Source organism: Malaya genurostris, chromosome 3 (genome assembly GCF_030247185.1).
Source record: "Malaya genurostris strain Urasoe2022 chromosome 3, Malgen_1.1, whole genome shotgun sequence".
Lineage (NCBI taxonomy): Eukaryota > Metazoa > Arthropoda > Insecta > Diptera > Culicidae > Malaya > Malaya genurostris.
The window spans coordinates 293,486,180-293,500,852 of NC_080572.1; the positions used below are offsets into that span (position 1 = coordinate 293,486,180).

General features: G+C 39.3%; 3 protein-coding genes across 3 annotated transcripts in view; 2 read left to right on the forward strand and 1 right to left on the reverse strand.

The window, feature by feature from the left end:
* Positions 1 to 6,043, forward strand: part of LOC131439474 (uncharacterized) — a 132,357-nt gene extending 126,314 nt beyond the window's left edge. Inside the window, exons 5-10 of the mRNA XM_058610517.1 lie at positions 2,144 to 2,441; positions 2,500 to 3,040; positions 3,097 to 3,268; positions 3,327 to 3,503; positions 3,561 to 3,728; positions 4,365 to 6,043. Coding sequence (XP_058466500.1) covers positions 2,144 to 2,441; positions 2,500 to 3,040; positions 3,097 to 3,268; positions 3,327 to 3,503; positions 3,561 to 3,728; positions 4,365 to 4,634 — 1,626 coding nt within the window. The 3' untranslated portion in view covers positions 4,635 to 6,043. The remainder of the gene's footprint in view (positions 1 to 2,143; positions 2,442 to 2,499; positions 3,041 to 3,096; positions 3,269 to 3,326; positions 3,504 to 3,560; positions 3,729 to 4,364) is intronic.
* A 50-nt stretch (positions 6,044 to 6,093) lies between these two features.
* LOC131439475 (mitochondrial sodium/calcium exchanger protein-like) lies at positions 6,094 to 11,990 on the reverse strand. Its single transcript, XM_058610518.1, has 3 exons — positions 11,233 to 11,990; positions 6,439 to 6,783; positions 6,094 to 6,381 (listed from the first exon to the last, which is right to left on the reverse strand). Exons 1-3 carry the CDS (start codon positions 11,981 to 11,983, stop codon positions 6,095 to 6,097), a joined length of 1,383 nt encoding a protein of 460 aa, XP_058466501.1. The 5' UTR covers positions 11,984 to 11,990; the 3' UTR covers position 6,094.
* A 131-nt stretch (positions 11,991 to 12,121) lies between these two features.
* LOC131436308 (putative sodium/calcium exchanger 7) lies at positions 12,122 to 14,541 on the forward strand. The gene is made up of 7 exons (XM_058604963.1): positions 12,122 to 12,503; positions 12,568 to 12,788; positions 12,854 to 13,269; positions 13,332 to 13,727; positions 13,782 to 14,135; positions 14,191 to 14,258; positions 14,317 to 14,541. Exons 1-7 carry the CDS (start codon positions 12,417 to 12,419, stop codon positions 14,539 to 14,541), a joined length of 1,767 nt encoding a protein of 588 aa, XP_058460946.1. The 5' UTR covers positions 12,122 to 12,416.
* The last annotated feature ends 132 nt before the right edge of the window (positions 14,542 to 14,673 follow it).

Genomic DNA, 14,673 nt, shown 5'->3' on the forward strand with positions numbered 1-14,673 from the left:
TTACTAAAAAACTGCTTAGGAATGCTGTTCATGACAATTGTAAGCTGCTTGAGCCAAATCATATCATTCTCCTAACCACCAATTACCAAATGCTAATCGTGAATATCATACATGAAGGAGAAATTGTGGTATGTAAAAACCATTAGTTGTGTGATCTATTGTTTTATGCATTAGCTTGAACGATGAGAAGAATAATGGTAGAATCACTCATCATGTTCACTCCGCTAGAACAGAAGAAATGCTCATTTTTATAAATAATTCATTCCGGTATTGATTCTCAAGACCGAACTCAACGCCATTCGTTAATTTTAGATCGAATACTAAGCAAAATTATGTGGTGGTGAGACGGCTATTGATACAATTATTAAACGATTTCAGCGTTCCTAAAAAAGTTAATGGACACTATATTTAATAAAATAGTAATTTGAACTTTCGAGTGTCCAAGATGAATGTCTCATTTTATTGCTAAATTGTGAATCGAAAATTGATCCTGTGATTGCCATTCTGCGAACATTTATAAAACACAACTAAGTATTATCACCAGACCAGCGGTGAACCAATTTATGGAAAACTGCTCAAAACAATTTGATTCCCTCCGATAATCCCAAGGATTTGCCTTTAAATTTTTAAACGTCATCAGTCTACAATTAAGCTTCAATATGCAATTACAAATAACAAGTTGCGAGGGCAGCTTTTGTAAATTTGCGGAATCAATATAAAGTATTCATTTGGTCATTTCTACTCCACCCATCAAGTTTGAAAATGGGGTTCAACTCCATCCATTTGTTTGAGAGAGATCTACAATCTCTGTTCAATTCACTGCCTCGAAAGATGAGATGGTACATTTGTTTATATTTTTCGTTACAAAAGTTTTTAACACGTTCACAATAATCTTTGATGATATTTCTTCTGTAGGTCGAGTTCAATGTGTTGAATATGAATTTGTCGCAATTCGTTTATTGTAGGCCAAGTAATCGTGAAAATAATAGAATAAAACATTAACGTTAGACAATTTACTATCCGAAAACATAAATTTAAAAAAAATATTTCAGACGAGACGAAGTTCGACGGGTCAGCTAGTAGTTCATAAAGCAGGCATATTCATGAATATCAAGCGCCGTGAAGCCTGTATACTCATCTTCACTGCTTCACTCATCCAAACCCTGTGATATATTTAAATCTGTTGCTAAAACTGTCTAGAAATCATCAATGAAACTGGAATCCGGAATCTGATTTTGTTCAGATCTACAATCTGAAGATAACCTACGTAACAAATTTTAATCGTTTAAGTGGTAGTCCTGAAAGAACTTGGTTCTGTATTGTATCTTAGGACATTTTTAATATCAGTATGAACTCACTTGATTTAATTCTTAAATTGCCCAATTTATAAATTAAATCGTTCACCTAGTGATTTGGGACTGCGAAAGCCGTCGATGGTTATATAAACTCATCTTCCAGTCGTTACAATTATCATACAGTATAGACCTTTTCATCTATTTGACATCTTTGATGATTAAGATATTTTGAGGCTGTTTTGATAGGAAAAAGTTTGACTGAAATAACCAACCCAATCATTTGTTCATCAAAGCTCTATCTCTATAATTTAGCAGTTATCTAGGATGTTACAATAAACAGATAAAGCATTTAATACTACTTCAGCTATGAATCTATTTCTAACCTCCGCCTAATAATCATTTTTCTCAATCTTTCATACTTAATGTATCCTGCACTAACCAACTTTGTGATTCGTACAAATCGTCAAACCCCTCCTAAACTACCCAAACTTTTCAAATTCACGTTCCCAGAGATTACGTACCATACGGTAAGTTGCATAAATGGGGTTTAACCCGAACCTCCACCTGAACTTCGTTTGGCTTTCACCTGCAAAATAACCCTGCGCTGAAGTTTTATTCCTTCATTATCTACTCCGTGTGGTAGCCTCTACAATAGTCTCCCTTAGTATGTAGCCTAATCGCTATGTAGCTATCAAAAGTGTAAGTAGTCTAGCGTGACATCTCCTCCTAGCGTTAACATATTTTGATCTTGATTCACTTGATCAAACGCATGAACAGAGTGATATTTAATTCGATTCATCCCTGGAGTGACGGTTTGTAATCTCAACCACTGACTTTATCCTTTATAGGATGTAATTTACCACAACGAAGCGTACACCAACAGTAGCAGTTGTGATGGTAGCCCGCAGGGTGAACAACCGACCGGTAACAACAAACATTGCGGTGATCTACAGCAGTGCCAACAGCAACGCCAAGATGCTGTCCAGAAAACAATCTCGAACGAAACACCGCTTTCACCGCAGCGTGGTCACTCGTTCATTGCTGCTGTAATCAGTGCGATCCGAAATGCTACCAGTAAGTCAGCTGCACTCAAATCAAGCACTTCCGGTGCAGTCTGCAAGGAGAGGAAGGAAATGTGTGGGCTTGGTAAGCTCGATTGACATCGTAATTTCTATCTCATTGAGTTTCTGTTTTTTTCTATCAGAATCCGATTCAACGGAAATGCTTGATTCAGAAACCGAACCATGCCTGATGATGGACAACGTTCTGGAGGATGTGACGATGCCGGATTCACATTCTCACAATATGGTTTCATCGTCGACGCGAATTTCGCAGATCGAGATGCCGTCTTCGCTTGAGAGCGGTGCCAATGTGATGATGTCGCACGACGAATCGTTGGACAATCTTTCACAGGCAATCACAAACCGGCAGCAGATTGAGTTCCAGTCCAGTATCATCGCTAGTGGCCGATCGCCACGTTTCCGTCAGTCGTGTGGCACCGAACAGCGGACAGCCGGGGCCGATCATACCACCGCTAGTCATTCCTCGTCGCTGGAGGACGATGAAAACAGCTGCTGCGCGGAGGCTTCGGCTGCCGAAATGCCGTCGATCTGTGAGTATTGCAATGCCCAATCGCTGGTCGATCAGGTCATCGATGTGGACAATTTGATCACGAAGCTGCTGAAGGTGTTGCGAATTGTGCAGATGGATAACGACCACTGCATACAGGAGTTGATTAGTCACAAGTGAGTTGAGACTTTGTTGTTGATTTTCCTGGCAAGTAATGCTTGCTTTCCTTTAGAAACAGACTTGCTTTAACCAACGAAGAGATTCAAGACCGTGTCAAGGAGTACGAAGAGCTGAATGAAAAACTGAAAGACGATCTCAAGGATGCCTCACAGCAACTTATTTGTCGTGGTAATGAAATTGCCAAGAGTAAAACGGAATTACAAACCCATCGAGCGGAGATTGATGTAGGTATCTGCGGGAGATTTCAGGGAAGTGTTATACTATTTTGAATTGCAATTACAGAAACTAAATGAAGACATATGCCAGCTAAGCACACTTTGTAGTAACAATCGAAACAGTAATTGCTCCGGGTTGGTAATTAATCGTGAGGACATTATTAGTGCACTGAAATCGTGGAACGAAAATGATTCCGTTATGGAGAAGGATTTGATTAATCACGTAGTACAAGCGTGTAACGAGGTAAGTACAGAGGCATTTCAATAAATTAGCGTGTAATCGTAATGTAATTTGTCGTAGATTCCCAAACTGAAAGCAATGCTTTGCGAGAAGGAACAACAGCTGGCTTCGTTGACTTCTCGTAGCGGTGGTGACAAAACCGGATCCAGTATGATGATGACCGCCAGCTGGCACCAAGCACTGAGTGAGGCTAAGCGCCAGTATGACGCCATTGATAGGGCGCTTGAAGTAAGTGTAACCTTTTCTAAAATAGTAGAAAAGTTTCTAGTGCACACGTGGAATAACTGGTAGTAGCTGTTGAGGTTTAAGTGTCTCATCTGCATATCAACTGCATACATGTGCCATTGAAACTCATTTGTTTTTTGTTTTTGAGACACCTTATATAGCACTGTTAGCAATAAGCCGAAACGATCTAATCGAACATTTATCTCAAGATAGCACTTGTTGGTACATTTGTAACCTAAAAGTTGGTGGCTTGGTGGGCGCTTATAATTGTAAACCGCTATAGTTCCTTATTTTTTCCTGTTTTGTAGTAAATAAATGAAATTGAACATATTAATATATTGTATCATACAAAGGGAAGTGTTTCGTCTCTAGTCTCAATGCATGCATCCTTACCGTAAACTATCATAATCATAATGATCCCTCGGAATGGAAACACTGAATCGTTCCAATGATGTCACGGTTGTGTGAAGTAGGCGAAGGTTTTGTCCTATACAACTAGTTGCATGGCCTACTGGGTAATAATAGAATAGTTGCATGACTAAACGAGGTATTCATTCTGTAGGTTTATTTCATCATTCATAACGAATAATCGATCGAACTGGAAATCAAATGCAACTGCTTATTACTTCTCATCCACAGACTCTGCATAGCATTCAGTCAATTGTCCAAGAAACACCCGTCCTAATGCAGCTGCAACGCGATCTAGAGGAAACGAACTTCCAGGCCCTTCCGCTGGTGTCTCTTCCAACCCATCTGGTTGCCCATCAAAACGGCAACGGGGTGTCCCCGAATGCCCTCGGAGCAGCCTGTATTGATCTGAATGCCAATCAAACTGGTACCACGAATGGTGTATCCGCTGCAGCCGGCCTGCAGCTAAACCAGCCAGACTTTATTGATTCGACTGCATGAAATTAGACTTTACTCTCCCCACTATCCTAGCCCCATTGGTAAGGGAAGTGACCTGGACTAGTAAGTCATAATTTTGGTTAATTATAAGCAGTCAGCAAAGGTAGATAGCATGATTGGAAAATGTTAAGTTTAAGGTTTAATATAAATTGATAAAAAGTATTGTGATCAAAACTCCAACTAGGACTAATAAATTATTTTCGAGTTCAACAACAGTCGTAGCAACCGTCGGAATTCAAACTAACACTTCTAGTAGCAAAAATTTAAAGGGTTCAAGAGTTCAAAAAATAAAACTTCAAATCGAAATGCAGGAGATTAGAGTTTCAAAGTTTCTTTGTTAGCAGTAAAACTAAATACTTAGACTAACAGTAGAAATTTAAAAACTAAACGACTTTTTGACCTGAAACCAAAAGTCGACATATTTTCCCTACAAGCAACAACAGCAGCATTTCTACGTTTGTCAATTGCTATTTTGCCGTAATCGTCAACAGCCAAATCCGATTGTCTTCGTATTTTCTCGACTTTATCTATCGTAATTTGCGCACCAGTTCACGTTTACAGAGCAACATAATTTATCTTCACCAAACCAAAAACCCCGCCCACATTGATAGGACCTTTTCTCGTGGCTTGAGAAAAGCATCTCTGCTATCTTATTACCACCCACTTTCCAACCCGTTCGGCACAACAAACAAAACAGATGAAAGCGCGACCACGAACCGGCACAAATGTAGTATTCAACATTATAATTTCTAGCTTTCACTTGGTTTGCATAACCTGTCAAACTTTACGAAGACTAGAAGCTTTTGGCACCTCTCCGTCGACCTAAAGTCGAGAAAAGGGCTTCAATGCAATCGAGAAAAAGGCGAAACAAATATTCATTTTTTTTCGCGAAACCAATAAATACACGAATATTTGATGATAGTAAAGACGTCCAATTGTACAACCGCATTATGTAAGTGATAACATAGAGCTTAGAATTGATTGTATTGCCTTATTTTAAGTCATCATATTTAATGACAAATTATATGTTTGCGATTTTGTAAAGTATGTAAAAAAAATATCCGCTTTCCCATTCCTATTTCTCGATAATTAATTTGTGTAATGATCCTTTGCCTGGAAACATATTTTTGTTTAGTGGCCGATTAATAAATATTACGGTGGTTTCCACGAGAAACCCGTCTAAATCGGAAGCAAACACATAGACAGGTAAGCGAATTCTAGTTTTAAAATTTGAGAGAAAAAAAACAATGCTGTTGAATTTGTGAGATAAACATGCCATTCAAGGATTTTAAAACTAAACCTAATCCTGTACGCTAAATCCAATAACTTATTGAAATCGATATTTGATATTGAAAGTCTACTACATTTCTGTAATTAATCAATAAAGCATCTCTATGAGACAACAAAGTGTCCATCAACGCTGTTGCTAGTTCTTACGGTATCACATTCCTTAGGTAACTGGTCTAGTCGTTGTCGTCTGCGTTGTGGTCCGTACCGTAGGCATGGATGATTTCTAACTCACTCAGCACAGTATTCAGCAGAAACATTCCATAGGTGAAAAAAAGCATGAATCCTAGACACGCTCGTGCCTGAAATTTACTGAACACGAGCGTCAATAAAATTAGTACCGAAGTGATCACAAGATAAGCACTACAAGTAGGACCAGAAGCACCCTCGCGAACCTCGATGGTCAACGATTCGAACTGAATCATGCGAGTGCTGAATACTATAAAAAGAGCAATAAGAATGTCTAGAAAAAGAAAAACGAAATTAAAAAAGCGAAAATAAATCTAATAATTCAGCTTACTAAACAATGGTCCCGCTAGGCATGCGGCGAACCCAATTTTGGACACACCTCTTCTGGTGAGCTCTAGGCTTGTGTTTACATCGATCCAGCAATTCGCCCAAGGCAGCAGTGTTATTCCAAGTGATGTTTTGCTGATGTTCATAACAACCGCCAACGTTCCCAGCATGGCTCCTATTTCGAAAACTATCAACAGTGAAACGAAAACTGTGCCGAACAGTGCAAACAGAGCTATCCCGATGTATCCGGGTGGTTTCCGATCGGTTCGGGTGACTAAGAAAACCAGAACGGCAGTCATGACGGATGTAGCGAAAACCAGTTCCATTTTGTGATAACTGTAATCTGTACCTGTCGAAATAGGAGAGGAATTCTGAGTAATTAATTGAAAAACCAATATCCATAATATAAAATTAGTTAAGTTTGGAAAATCATCAGTTTAAAAAAAAAATTTTAGCCACATACATTTGTGTTTTACGCATGTATTTGGGATGGTATTCTATGCTCAGATCACAGCATGCTGTGTGTTTGGCTGTCAGCTTTCGTTTGTTTGCTTGTTTGTGCGTTCGAAATTCTGCGCTTCAATATGTCGCGTATTGAAAAGGAAATGAAAATTAAGGTTCTCTACACTTGGCTCAGTGAGAAGGGTATTACTATGCGAAAATTGGCGAAGCGGTTTGGAATTCATCATGCCAGTGTTAAAACCATGATTAATAAGTTTAGGGAACACTATTCTTTGGATGAGCTGTCAGGAATAGGCAGAAAACCCGGATACCAGAAAGTGGTATCTCTAATCATGAAGAACAAATCAATGTCAATACATGATTTGACCAAAAAAACAGGAACGAGTGTCGGAATGATCCAGCGTATCAAGAGGCGAAATCACCTGAAGACCTACAAGAAGCAGAATAGCTCGAAACAAAGTGTAGAACAGAAGAAGAGAGCAGCAACAAGAGCCCGGAAATTGTATTAGCGTCTTTTGCAGTGTCCGGATGCAAACGTTTTGATGGACGATGAGACTTATGTAAATCGTACTCAAAAACCCTTCCAGGCCCGCAATACTTTACTGTCGTCGTTGGGGAGGATGTGCGCGATGCGGACAGGTCGATTCAGGTGGATAAATTCGGTCGAAAGGTACTGGTATGGCAAGCAATATGTTCCTGTGGTTTGAAGTCAACCATTTTTTACACTACCGTAATTGTAAATGCAGAAATCTATCGATCTTAGTGTCTTCAGAAGAGATTGCTGCCTTTATATAAGAAGCATAGTACACCTTCACTGTTTTGGTCGGATTTTGCGTCGGCTCACTATGCCAAAACCACTCTCAATTGGCTTGCGGAAAAGGCTATTCACCGAATTGCCCTCAAGCTTCGACCCATCGAACGTTCTTGGGCAATCGTGAAGAGGATCTTCAAGAAGACTGGTAAGGCAGCTTGAAACAAGAAAGGATAAATTTTTAGTTGGAATAAAATATCGCTTATTATCATAATTTATTTTCTCATGCAGACTATGTTATGGTTTTGGATATTTTAACTCTTATTTCAAACTAAATAGTGTTAATTTCTACCATTGAGAGGTTCGGTTTTAATAATAAAATTTGCTATTGGTTTGCCAATCACTTCAACCCATGTTGGAACCAGTTTCAAACATAGGTTGAATTCGGTTGGACTGAGATCTGGATATACTGGTGTTCAGTGAGATCCCAACTACACTAAGGACATTTTTTACGCGGATTTTCGAAGTTTCGCCTTTTTTGCACTTTTTTATGCGGTACGTATCGCCGACATAAAAAGAGACATCGGTGTATTTCTATTTCTATCGGCCCGAATTTTATCCGTGTGAAACTTTCGGTTTCATAGTTACAGGTTGATAAATGATTCAAATTTCACTTCTAAAGTGTGTTTTTATTTATGAAGATGTAATAAGCAGGAAACTCGTCAAAACTAGTCAGATGGCTCAAAGAGTGGGTCTAGACAAAATAAGTTTAGTTTTTGAAGCTATATATGTTACGAAGTTTTTTGACAACTTTCTTCAGAAAAACTTTCTGACCTTATGTGCGGGGTTGAGAATCGAACCCCGGCGGGTTGCGTGAAAGGCATCGACTTACCCATCACGCTATATCCGTCCGCAATGTGGAAAAATGTTCCATTTGACAAAGCGTTTCACTCGATGTTATCATGAGATGAGAAGCGTTACATTAAATGAAAGAAGTTAGAAAGCGTTGCATACAACAATTTTCTTAAATTGAATCATATGAGTTATTTTGTTGGGATTAAATTCTTGCGGTAAACGAGTTACGATGTGTTACCTTTTAGGCAGTTATACGTATTATGAAGTGTTATATACGTCGCTCTTTGGTAAATTCTAGGTGTTATTAAGCGTTACATTTCTTACTTTTGCGTAAGTTATAGGCGTTACGAAGTGTTACATGCGTTACTTTTTTGTAAGTTATCGGCGTAAAGGAGCGTTATGTGCGTTACTTTTTTGTATGTTATAGGCGTTACGGAACGTTACATGCGTTACTTTTTTTAAGTTATGTGTTACGGAGCGTTACATGAGTTACTTTTTTGTAATTTATAGGCGTTACGAAGCGTTACATGTGTTACTTTTGTGTAAGTTATAGGCGTTACGGAGCGTTACATGCATTACTTTTTTGTAAGTTATAGGCGTTACGGAGCGTTACATGCGTTTTTTAAGTTATAGGCGTTACGGCGCGTTACATGCGTTACCTTTTTAAGTTATAGGCGTTACGGAACGTTACATACGTTACTTTTTTGTAAGTTATCGGCGCTACATGCGTTACTTCTTTGAAATTTATAGACTTTACGGAGCGTTACTTTTAAGTAAGTTATAAACGTTACGATGCGTTACATGCGTAGTTATATGAGTTTCAAAATGTTACATACGTTACTTTTTTGTATGTTATACCCCTACGAAGCATTCCATGCGTTACTTTTTTGTGAGTTATAGGCGTAACGGAGCGTTACATGCGCTACTTTTTGGTAAGTTATAGGCGTTACGGAACGTTCATGCGTTATTTTTTTGTAAGTTATAGGCGTTACGGGGCGTTACATGTGTTATTTTTTGTACGTTATCGTCGTAACGGAGCGTTACATGCGTTACTTTTTTGTAAGTTATCGGCGTAAGGGAGCGTCATATGCGTTACTTTTTTGTAAGTTATAGGTGTTACGGAGCGTTAAATGCGTTACTTTTTTGTAAGTTATCGGCGTAAGGGAGCGTTACATGCGTTTCTTTTTTGTAAGTTATAGGCGTTACGGAGCGTTACATGCGTTACTTTTTGAATGTTAAAGGCGTTACGGAGCGTTATGAAGCGTTACTTTTATGTAAGTTAAAGGCATTACAAAGCGTTACTCTTGTAAGTTGTAGGTATTACGGAGCGTTACTTTTTTGTATGTTATAGGCATTACGGAGCGTTATATGCGTTACTTCTTGCAAGTTATAGACATTGCGAAGCATTACATGCGTTACAAGTTATAAGTATTTTCGTTACTTTTTGTAAGTTATAGACGTTACGATGCGTTACAAACGGTACTGTTCTGTAGGTTATAAGCATTACGAATGGTTACTTTTTAGTAAGTTACAGGCGTTACAAACGTTACAGTTTTCTGTGAGGAGCTGATGAGTTATCATCAGACAGGCGTCAGCTTGTTGAATGACACTAAGTGCTTCAAGCGTGTTTGTGTCAAAACGTGTACGGTTTTCACTGAAATTTTTGTTTGAAATTTTCTTATATTTTGGATCTATTTGATTTCCGTGCATATTGTAATTATGGTCTGGTTAGTGCCTTCAAATGTTCATTTCGTTCTGAATCTAGTGATTATTGAGTGTTTTCGATTACATGGAAAATAAGATTAGGTGAAGCTTTATAGTCCGGTTTAGCCGCACGGTTCCTAAATATTGGATTTTGAGTTGGTCACTTCATCGTGATTTGGTACAAAAACTAACGAATGTTTTTTATGTAAAGAATTGAGAATGGCAGCTGAAAGTCTAAGCTACACAACGGTATAGATAAATATGGTAAAAACCTAGATCTAATGAGTGTTTTTTTTCAATTTCCAAAAAGTGTTCGGTTTCACCCCATCATGTGTTCTGTTTAGCCACGCAGTTTCTGAAATTTTGGATTTTGGATCGATCACTTCATCGCAACTTTTTACTGAAATTTATGCATTTTTCCAAACTACAAATTGGGCATTGTAGCTGAATGTTGAAGCTACACATCGGTAGAGATAACTTGGATGAAAACCTAGTAGAATAGGATGCTTTTTTTCAATTTGTTAAAAGTGTCTGACTTAACCCCGGTCTATCCTATGTTTTTTCCTAAACATCTGTGATAAATCGATGACGCGAAACAGGTACGAAATTTGCAAAGCTGCTCTCAAAACTAATGGCGTTTTCCATTAAAAAACACTGGTTTCGTGGATTGCTCTGGTTTTGCCCTTTCGAGTAGGAATGGCAATGAAACACAATAGGAATATTGCATTTAACTCGAAAAATGGACAAGTACACTTTGATGATCAGCTTCATATTCCTATTCAATATCGGATCCAACAGTATTTGGACTGTCTTCATCTGCTATTCACCATTTCCACAGAACTGAGAAAGACATTCGATCAGCAATGTAAAATTTTCAAAATAGTGCATTGCGGGATGGAAACGTCTATAGCTAAATACTTTATGGTGGTTTTGTGTTCTTGTTTTGAAGAAAGATATTTTGTATCTATGAACAAATTGGCTAGCACATTGATTGAAGATTAAGTCTGATATGAAGGTTGTACTTACCAGAAATAACTAGAACACAGAATAGCGGAAACAGAACAACGTTCACCACAAACATCAGCTTAGACCAACCGTGCATCGGAAGTTCGTAGTTAACTTTTGGAACCAGCAGTGTGATTAGAGTTTGTACAGGGGCCACAAACAGTTTGGCTGATCGCATCCATCCGTTGGACACTTCCAGCTCCTGCCACAGGAAAGGCCTCAATCGATTCACAAACTGCGCTAGTAGTTGTTGGTTTGGATGGGTTCCAACGAATCCTGCGGCCTGTGTTGCTTCTATGTCTACGCTTCGACCATCACGAGTACGTATTTCTAATTCCATACTAAGCATCACTGCTCGCTCCAAACTCTTGCTGGAACTTTGTTCGATTTGTGATCGTACGATTATGGAGGTGAGCATGATTGCAATTAGGTACACAATATAGATCGCTAGCAGAATTAGATTCTGTGCAAAACTGATTTGTTCCTGGTGCATCAGGATCTGTAGTAGAGTGGATGCCCCAATTAGTGTGATGATGCTCGGTAGAAAGAATTCAGGAAAGACGTAGAAACGGCGTCTCAAAACTATAAGTGCTCCAATGAAGGCCATTTCAAACAAAGAAGTTCCCAAGTATTGGTTGTAGATCAGTTCGGTATCAATGCTTCCAGTCTGTCTGAAATTTGCTGCAATTTCGGAAATTCCATTACAAATAGTGAGAATTGTAACTCCAGCGACATATTCGTTGAGATGTAAGGACTTCGATACATATAACATTGCCGGAACGTAACAGTTAAGGACACTGTGTCGAACTATGTAGCACAACATGACAAGGCAAAAGCACTGAAAATAAACACATCATATAAAATAATCAACACTTTCAAAAGCAATTTTACCAAAAAAAATAACGCCAAACTGAATAAAAACACATTTGAACTGTCAATTTCACAGTACAGCAGATGCGTGTAATATATGTAGTTAACGGTTTCATGGCACTCGGCAGTTTCCGTAACGAAAGCACATCTCTCCTGCGGTTGTACCTGATGGACATAGCCGCAAGGTTGCGTTTTTGTCGAAATTAGAAAATTTTTGTGAGCCTCAAAATGGGGCCTGTAAGAAGAGTTTTCGTTTTGCACCATTTTTATGACTGCTGTCAAAATACTGGTAAAACATCAAAGCAGGCTTGGGTGGTAGGAATTAGTTCAGGAACATGTCAACCGTTTTTGCGAACGTTACAAGCACCGAAGTTATCAACCGATTCTTAAGACACACTAGCTACGTTTCCGGAGACGTTCCGGTAATTTTTGAAACTGGTTCTGATGTTGTTGAATTTTTTAGTGATTTTTTTCCTGTAATTTCAGGATGACTGTAATCAAATCCATAATTTAGCACCGGCTGATAAATGTGACTTTGTCAAACGTACCGCATCATGCCGGGAAGATGTCAACTATTTCGACTACACGTACTTCCTGTTCTGCACCATCGGGAGCGAAAATACGGTTCTGTTCACGTTAGGTACTCTTCTACTCGTGGGTGGTTTGCTGATTTGTTTCACTGTGCTCGGAACAACCGCTGATCAGTTGTACGTGAGAAACAAAATTGTAGAAAATTGCTACTACAAAAAAGTTTTTTTTTTTCTCTCTATAGCTTCTGTCCGGTGCTGGCTGTAATTTCGAAAACTCTCAGAATCAGTGAGAGCGTGGCCGGTGTCACAATTCTGGCTTTTGGCAATGGATCACCGGATCTGTTCACGGCGGTTAGCAACCCGCTCAGTGATACGGAGATGATGTTTGGCGAACTGTTGGGAGCGGCAACGTTTGTGATCGGTGTAGTGGCCGCCACTATCCTACTGATAAGACCGTTTCAGACCGATCCTGCCGGAATCGTGCGGGATGTGTTGTTCTTCCTGTTTGCTGTCGGTTGGATTACGATCTGTGCCTACGATGAGAGATTTTTTCTTGCGGATGCTATCGTTGTCGTTACTGTTTACGGGGCGTACCTGACAGTTGTGCTAGTGGACTTTTTCCTGCGGAAAAGGAAACTACATGCGGTCGAATCAAGGCGTAACTAATCATAGTTAATAGTATGTTAAAATGTAGCAATTATGTTTATTTATTTGCTCTAGTTTCGTTGAGTGGGCAACTACCGGAAGCCGATTCGTACTACAATCAACTGCGAGGTGAAACGGAAGTCATCATTCGACCACGGAATCCATCGATGGGATCGGAAGTGGACATATCCAGAAACCGAGTGAGCATTTTCATCAGGCAAGCAAGCCCACCGCAAAACTATCATCTGTTTCGAGACTTCTGCGATCATCTGAATCCAATCGAAATGGAAGAGTGGGAAACATCGGGATGGTGTGGAAAAATAATTGCCGTTCTGAAAATACCAATACGTTTGCTGCTCACCCTAATTATTCCCATAATGGATTACACCATAGAACGACACGGATGGACAAAACTGTTGAATATGGTCCATTGTTTTACTCTTCCATTGACGTTCCTGGCCATTAGCGGCTGTAAGTAAAGTTTACAATCTTTACTGATTTGATAAAAAACATCCAACACTTTAGGGATTTCTGAGAAAATGCTTCAAGTACCTGCCTGGGCCTGGTTGATCATATTCGCTTCAATTTTGATGATCGCAATATTTTTTACCTCACGAACGGATAGACCTCCGGCATATCATCTCGTATATGCGCTTCTAGCGTTTGCAGGATCGATTATGATAATCTACATCATTGCACAGGAAGTCGTTAGCCTACTCGTCACGATGGGTTTGGTGCTCAACCTGTCCAGATCGATGCTTGGATTGTCGGTTCTAGCATGGGGGAACAGCATTGGCGATATGTTCTCGAATATAACATTGGCAAAACAAGGCTACGGAAAAATGGCATTTGCAGCGTGCCTAGGAGGACCACTGTTTAGTATGATTGACGTCGTCAGGTTGTCAGTGAAAATTGATACATTTTTGTTTTGTAGATCTTTGTCTCGGCCTTGGAATCTCCATGATTGTGAAGGCCCTCGACAGAGCTGATCACGTGGCTTTCGTAGGTCATTCACAAATGCTCTTATGGTTCCGGTTACTAATGAATTGTTTGTTTTTAGTCTCGAGAAGGTGCCATGGGTCAAAACATCGAAGCGTTTCTGGTTCAATTACTGGGAACAATTCTGCTGGCTCTGCTCTTCACAGACTTCCAAGGTCGTCGCAGCGTGGGATTTATAATGATTTCCATTTATATTGTATTCTTTCTGTTCTGTCTTTTGGGAGAGTTTGAAATCATTCATCCTTACGGTACTGATCACAACGATGAAGGAGAGTTTGAAAATTGATTAGCAGTTTCTGTAAGATTAAGCACCAATGGATATTTGTTTTAGAAATGTAACCATTATTGCGCCTTCAGTTAGTTTATGCGTTTCAAACCTTCGAGCTTTTTAAAAATAAATAGTTCGCTCTCTTTCTTT